Below are 7,898 nucleotides of genomic sequence, written 5' to 3'. Positions count from 1 at the left end.
GAATATGCAGCCACTTGATTCAGGGACTAGGCTACTTTCACACTAGTTTTCCTGATGATCTGCAGATAGTTCAGCAGTGTGTCTGTTTTAAAAATCAAATCGTGTCAATCTAGATTTAGAGTGAAAATCGAGATGTGACGAGTAAATTACAGGGCCAGTGGGGTGCTTGTGGAGTAAAAAAGGAGGCATGGTTATGAAAACAAAAGCCTCTTTACTTCTGATGCGAAACACAAAAATACAGTCACATTAAATCATAAGTTAATCACGAGCTAATGCAGTGCTCTGACAGATTACTTAGAGTGCCGATATCGTTACAAAAAAAGAAACAGTTCATACGAATCATCCTCAGATCTCTGATCATAAAACAAAGAACAATTAGTCTTTGTTGAGATATTGTCTACTTTGGAGTGTGGCTCAATCCTAAACCCATTTGAATTACTTATCTTTGACCATGATCTTACACCTCGAATAAAAAAATATTGCTCCAAAGAAGATTCTGCTGAATCAGCTCCAGAATGCATTGTGCCCTGTTGTGGACAAATACAAGTGCAAATGTGCTCTACAAAAAGCTGAACTACCCAACATTTGTTTAAAAAAAAAAAAAAAAAAAAAGGAAAAATAGAAAGAAAAAAAAAGGTACAGTTTGAAGCTATGAGCATCAAAGACTATCTATCCAGAAGTGGCCATGCATATGAAGATTAATTCCTTAAATACAGTAAGGCCTATCGCTTCACATATTCTAATACCTCTTGTACTTCACGTAATGACCATCATCATCATCATCATCATCTTTGCTTTGTGTGTGTGATTTCAATTCGGTGATTCAGTTCTCACACTGCAATCACACCTTGATCTCAGTCCTCTCACTAGCCTACGGAATAAATAAGGCATGCAACCTCCATAACAACAAACCTTTTTGCAACACACTGGTGTGATGCTACATTCCAGATCGTCTCTGTAAGTGTGCTAATATCCTCGCCGTTGGATATTTGCTGTCTAAGTAGGGAAGCAGATAGAGCAGCACTCTAGACAGATCTCCAGGCAGTCGGAGGATTGGCAGCAGTCCTCCAGGATGGCACAGTCCAGCACGGCGGTGCAGGGGTCCCCGGAGCAAAATGCCAGGTCTCCGCACGCCTCGCCACAACAGCACAGAGCGTCACATTCCATTCCACAGGCCAAACACTGAGCCAGGGCTGAGCACATGGGCACCAGCTCACAGAACAGACAGGCCAGGACACAGTGAGCACAGCAGTCTGTATACACACACACACACACATTTTACAACGATTTGTCTAAGACCAACATCAAGCATTTTGAGAACACAGAATCCAGAGACGACTGTAAAACCACATACTGTACATGGCTCATATCCTGGATCTTATTAGCTCTCCGTGATCTTATCATGATATTTGCTCTTTGAAACAGCATTAACGTTGAAATACCAACTGTGGGTGTTTCAGATCATCCGAATGTTATTTAGAGTCAAATGGGCCACCAGGTAGGGATGTGCTATCTAATGGAAATGTCTACCAGGCAGCATGAGGCACACAGATAACGCCACAGGCCCAGTGTAGCTGACAGATAAGACCAGTGCTTGTTTACTGTTAACTCTACGGGTGACACCTCTCTCTCTCTAGGCATGTGCTCTGCGGCAGTTTAACGTTCCTGATATAAACACAGACTCTGCTTAATATATGGGTTGAGAGTTAACTAAAGCTACACTGTGTGGCCAAAAGTTTGTGGACACCTGACCATTATACCTATATGGTTAGCCTCACCCAAACTCTTGCCACGAATTTGGAAGCACACAATTGTATAGGACGTCTTTGTATGCTGTAGCGTTACTATTTCCCTTCACCGGAACTAAGGGGTCCGAACATGTTCCAGCATGACATTACCCCTGTGTAGAACGCGAGCTCCATGAAGACACAGTTTCCCAGGTGTGGTGTGGAAGAACTTGAGTGGCCTGCACAGAGCCCTGACCTCAACCCCACTGAACACCTTTGGGATGAACTAGAATGCTGACTGGCCTCCTCGAATCCTAGTGACATCAGTGCAGGATCTCACTAAAGCTCTTGTAGCTGAATGAACACAAATCCGCACAGCCATAATCCAAAATCTAGTGGAAAGCCTTCGCAACAGTGGAGGATATTATAACAGCAAATGGGTAGAAAATCTGAAATGGGATGTTCAATGTTCAAGCACATATGGGTGTCAGGTGTCCACATACTTTTTGCCGTATAGTGTATTTGTTGTATGCTGAGCTCTTTGTATCTATATCAGGGTTCTCCAAATCTAGTACAGGAAGGAATCACACACATGAGGTTTGAATGATTAATCTCAATGTACTGTCCTTTTTCGTCTATTTCGTCTGTTCTTACGTTCATGATTTAATTAATCAGGTAAACGACCAATCCCTTCATTGTCTGAGCCAAACAAACAGACAGGGTGACTTCAGGGCAACTGCACTGCCCTGTTACCCTACAGGGCTCCATTTGTTTAAAAAATACAAATAAAAAAATCACTCTGTGTTTGTATGGAATATTTACCATCACCAGCGACTTCCTGGATCTGACTGGCACTTGTTTTCAAACTCTGGTGGCTTTTATGGGTGGAGGGAGGACGCTTTTTGTGGGGTTTGTTATGCCTGTTGGCCTTGGGTATGTGTGCAGAATCAGGTGCCCTTTGACCTGTGGAGGCAGTGGGTGGTGTGCAGACAGGTGGAGATCCATTAGGCACAGTGTCTGTAGAAGAGAGCCCATTGAGAGGGCTGGGAGTCTCTGAAATAGACAAAAATTTTATTACAGACATGTCACTTCCCCCATGATGACCTACTCACTGACTCTATTTAGGCAAGCAAAATGATTGTGATATTCACATAAAGGCGTGATGTCTATTAACTGACTGACCTGTTAATGTTCAGGCAATTTCTAAAATAATCAATCAAACAGAAAAATAAATTTTTAATATACTGCAATTTTTAAAACTGAAAACCTGTGCACCGTACCCATACAGGTGGGTTTGGGGGGGGGACGAAACCGTGAGGATATACATGTTAAGATATTTAAATAATTCACAAGGTACACGAAGGTTAAATCTCCAAGACATTATGAGCATGTTTTCCAAGACTGACATAGATTAAAAAAGTGACTCTGTGTGAACTACTGTTCGTGACACTAGCAAGACTCATTGTTATCCTATTGTTGTCACGGTAACGCTGGCGCTAAATACCTTTCCTTGCATGCACATAAATTTGTTTTGGACAACGTGTAATGTCCATATAAAGAGAGATATTTAACGGAGGGCTGGCGTACATATAAAGAGATCATTTTGGAATCTGCAACAGGAATTAATTTATTCGGATTGACAAAAAAAAAATCTCTACGTGTAAACACAGAAACTCGAATAAAACCTCAGAAGGTGCTTCCAAATTCGCTGATGGCTAACGGTAAAATGACAGCGTGAAAGTGTTTACCTTTGTCAAGTTTGTGCACGATCACTGGCACATGGTTGGGAAGCAGCAAAGCATTCTCATTCGTGATTACGATGTCTGTTAAAGAGTCATTGCTTCCCCCGTAACCTATTCCATTGGCACGTGGCAGCTTTGCTGAAAGAGGATCTAGAAGTCAAAGTCAAAAAATAGGACCGAACAATTTTCTTTTCTTTTTTTTTGTGGTGCTGGAATGAATACACAGTGATGTTCTGTGCAACTAAATCTAACATATAAAATCTAACTAAATCCTAAATCTGTGCAACATTCAGATTTAGGAACTATTTGTAAATCGGCCTATTGCATATGAGATTTTTTTAAATTAAAAAATTGTATAAGCTCTGAAATTAAATTCTTTTTTTTTCTTGTCAATTTGCAACTATACCCCATAATGAAAAACAATAAACACATTTTTGCAAAGCTTTGTAAATGTATTTAAAAAAATTGTTTTAAAAAATTAATATTTACACTAGTTTACAGACCCATTATGCAATACCATTACCATTATCTTTAGACTTTTTGACTGTTAAATTTTCTTGTATATGATCTCCCATTTCTCTCTGCAGAACTTCTTAAGCGGAATTGGCCAGGTGACAAGCAGTGTCTAGTTTCCTCCAGATGTAATGCTTGGCATTCAGGCCAATAAGTTCAGTCTTTCTTTCATCATACTATAGAATTTGGTTTATCATGGCCTAATGGCCAAAACACATGCAAGCAGTTATGCACATTTTAATGACTAGTGGCTTCCATCTGCTCACACACCATAAAGGCCAAATTGGTGGAGAGCTGTAGAGGTACACTACCAGTTAAAATGTTTAGACACACTCATTCTTTATTTTTAATCCCCCACCACACACATTTTAGAATAATAATAAAGTCATCAAAACTCTGGAGTAACACAAATGGAACTATGGGAATTATGTTGTGAGAAAAAATAAATCTAAAAAATTGAATATTGTAGCATCTTCAAAGTAGACGCCCTTTTTGCCTAGAATTTCCAGAAATGTATTCTTGGCATTTTCTTGAGCGATTTGTTGAGGAATTTCCCTGAGATGCTTTTTAAACAATATTAAAGGAGTTCACACCGATGCCGGACTCTTATCGGCTGCTTTTCGGAATATTTCCCTCCGAGTTGTCAGAATGACCTTCAAGTTCTTGCTCACCTCCCTGATTAAAGCCCTTCTTCCCTATGTGCACAGTTAGACTTGGTTCCAGCTCTATAAAGAGTTTCTGTTATTGCAAACTGTGCTATTTGAGAGCATGAATTAAAAAAAAATTAAGAAATAATTCGGTAGTCTTTCCCAAACCTGTGCCCCCTTCAATATACTGTCTGTTTTGGTTTTTTACTCTGCCATACAATGTCAGCTCTGGCCCTCTGCTTTTTTGTTGGATTATGGAGGGTTTTTTCTTTTTTGCACTGACAGATTACTGGAAAAAAAATTGAAGTCTATAACACAAAAAGGAAGATAGTCAAAACCATTACTGACCTGGCTGTTGTGTGATGTCTTGTTCCGCCACTCTGCTCTCGGGCTGGATGAGATGGTTCCTGTGGGTTCGATCCTTTCCGCTGTGCTGCTGGACGTCCATGGCCTCTGTCTCCTTATGAGGCATCTAACAATAACGCTGATTACACAGTGAGAATCAGGTGAAGACGATGTAACGGGAATACACTGGGCTACGATATGCAAAGATGCTTTTCCTAACAAACTGCCAATTGTGCAATAGTGTGCTGATCTTGATCAATCTCAGATTCTCTGGATGAGTTGAAATGAATCACTGAATCACAAAATTAACACACCTCCTTGCTAACTACAGAAGCTTGTCCCGATTCAAAAATGCTACCAAGTTTCTTGCAATATTTTTTTCATTATTTAACCCAGGATATTGATAAATACAGTGGAAAACTGAAAAGGTCTCATTCTTGCACTTTACACAGGAATGGATGGATCCTATATTGACTTTCAATTAACCTAGTACATATGAAAGGCTTTACCTATGGACAACATGGCATTAGCATACTTATCTTCTTCAGACTTGTTTAAAAATAAAACTAGATAAATAGATTTTTTTTTTTTCTCGAATGGATTCTCTGACAGGCCAAATAGTCAAATTTTTGTGTGTGATTAATTTGAACCATTGAACAGGTACATACTTCAGTACATCTTTCATCTGTTTTAATTAGACTTCATTCTTACGCTTACTCTCCATGTTTGCATTCATTTATTTATTGTGACTTGATGTGCTTTCTATATTATTAAAAGTGAAATAGTAAAGACAGACTAAGACGTTAAACTAAACAATGGATTATGGCATATATTCATTCAGTGGAGCATTAGTATGCTCTAAAAGTTTATAATCACAGAGGCCTTTGGAGTTTTTGTATACAGAGACAAACCCAATCCAGTAATTTTGGCATGTTTTGTTATTATTCAAACCCAAACCCTATTCATCATTTATAGCAACTCTACTTTGCCTAAAATAGTACAGCAACCAGAGACCAACTCATTCATAAGAGAGTCTGGGATTCACAAGGAGGAAAATTTCCCATATTTATAACCCATATAAAACCAAGTCAAGTTACCTCACACACACATTTACGTCTTACTAGCCTTGTGTGGCCCTTCCACTGGGAAAATTATTAGCCTCAGTGATCTTAAATTTCTCCCAATCTCCCAAATTTCTCAGTCTGGGGATTAATAAAGTATTATCTTAATTTATCTTAACCTCAGTAACCAAAAGAAAACCTTTCGGCTTTTTTAGATTTTTAAATAAAAAACTGTTGTTGTTGTTGTTGTTTTTGTGGGGATCAGCCAGATGTCCCCATAAGGTCAAGACAGTCAGATATTCCCATTCTTATGGGGACATTTGGTCCCCACCAACATATAAAAACATGCCCACACACATAGAGAGAGAGGGAGAGAGAGAGAGAGAGAGAGAGAGAGAGAGAGAGAGAGAGAGAGAGAGAGAGAATCATGCTCTTTATTTTTCATGGAAGATTTAAGAAAAACAAAACAAGTACCTCAAAATGTTGGTTTTCAGTGCTTCTCCAGCTTTGGATCACTGTGTGTACACTAGCAAACGTAACATTTTAAGAGAACCGCCTGGAAGTCGTCACATTTTGCCAAACAAACAAACAAACAAACAAACAAACAAACAAAACAGTCCAGTTTCAGTTAACGTTTTTTATTTTTTTTTTTGTTATTCTGACATGACTGTTAAACAAATAGAATATTTATATGAATGTGGTATCATTAATATATATATATATATATATATATATATATATATATATATATATATATATATATATATATATATATATATATATATATATATATATATATATATATATATATGAGACAGTACTTCTTGACAGTAAGGACCTGATTCAAACGTTAAAAGAGAAGAAAAGAAAAATAAATGCATAAAATGAAATACTTATCTTACCCTGTTTTGAACAGAGCCAGTCTTATACTCTTAAATCTTCCAGTATTTAATTTAAAGTGACGGTTAATTTCGTTACTGTTTAAATTCCCACAAGCTCGCGCAGCTCTGTGGGAGCGCGAGCTCTGTGTTGCCAGATTCGTGTGAAAGTCTCATCGTGTCATGAGATGCTGGTGTTGAAACCATTGCACAGATGGGCGTGGCAAAGCTAGGTTCTGCCCACACGAGAGAATAATATTAATGTCAGTCAACCTTGTTAGTGGGTTGGGCAATGATAATACTGATGTCCGTCGGAATTTTGGGAAATGATTTGTTGTGAAGGTATTACATTTGAGTTGCATGACTAAGGAATAAAGTGGATTTAAAAAAAAAAAAAACCCAGACAAATGATCAGCGGTGAGTTACATTTCAACTAAAAGCAATGCACCAGGAGGCATTGTTAAAGCAATGCACTTGCTCTTTATTGACAACTCACATTTACAGCACAAACACAAGATTGGTGGTTAGCCACAGAACTGGTTCAATAAAGGAAAACTTATTAAGATGGGGATTAACAAATCCCACTGGGCTTTTAGCGGGTCAGCGAATGCTACAAACACAAACAACACATACAGTAAAGTACAGCCACACACACAAACAAATAGCACAAGCATACACTAACAACAACAATACATTAGGTGTGTTTGTTATTTGTATTGAAATTTCACATCTTTTTATGCAACTGGATTTTTAAAAAAAGTAGATGTGTGGGATCCTGTGAGATCCAACGAAAAAGTCACAGGAGCAGAAAGTTGTTATTTTCATGTAGGAGTGAGCAGGTAATCAGATATGAAGGTCTCAGGACAAAGAAAGTTCACGTCCTTTAACATAAGAGCACATTGGATGTGCTCATTCATTACCATATTCATTCACTTAAATACTTTATTCCTGCCTGGATTGCTGTAGTTGACTAATTTGTTTATAT

The 7,898-nt window shown here is 38.3% G+C and overlaps 1 protein-coding gene across 3 annotated transcripts; it reads right to left on the bottom strand.

Annotated features, from left to right (window-relative positions):
- Positions 1–191: 191 nt before the first annotated feature.
- On the bottom strand, positions 192–7,077 carry zgc:113363 (MDFI domain-containing protein). 3 transcript variants are annotated; one of them, XM_017467955.3, is made up of 6 exons: positions 6,938–7,077; positions 6,510–6,591; positions 4,978–5,113; positions 3,476–3,619; positions 2,550–2,780; positions 192–1,253 (listed from the first exon to the last, which is right to left on the bottom strand). In XM_017467955.3, exons 3-6 carry the CDS (start codon positions 5,099–5,101, stop codon positions 997–999), a joined length of 756 nt encoding a protein of 251 aa, XP_017323444.1. In that variant the 5' UTR covers positions 5,102–5,113; positions 6,510–6,591; positions 6,938–7,077; the 3' UTR covers positions 192–996. The 3 variants fall into 3 exon arrangements, with proteins under 3 accessions (XP_017323444.1, XP_017323446.1, XP_017323445.1); XM_017467957.3 differs by having other exon boundaries at positions 3,476–3,607; XM_017467956.3 differs by having other exon boundaries at positions 4,978–5,101.
- Between the last annotated feature and the right edge of the window lie 821 nt (positions 7,078–7,898).

The sequence above is a fragment of the Ictalurus punctatus genome, chromosome 5, assembly GCF_001660625.3.
Source record: "Ictalurus punctatus breed USDA103 chromosome 5, Coco_2.0, whole genome shotgun sequence".
NCBI classification, from domain to species: Eukaryota; Metazoa; Chordata; class Actinopteri; order Siluriformes; family Ictaluridae; genus Ictalurus; species Ictalurus punctatus.
This window is presented reverse-complemented; position numbering and strand designations above follow the sequence as displayed.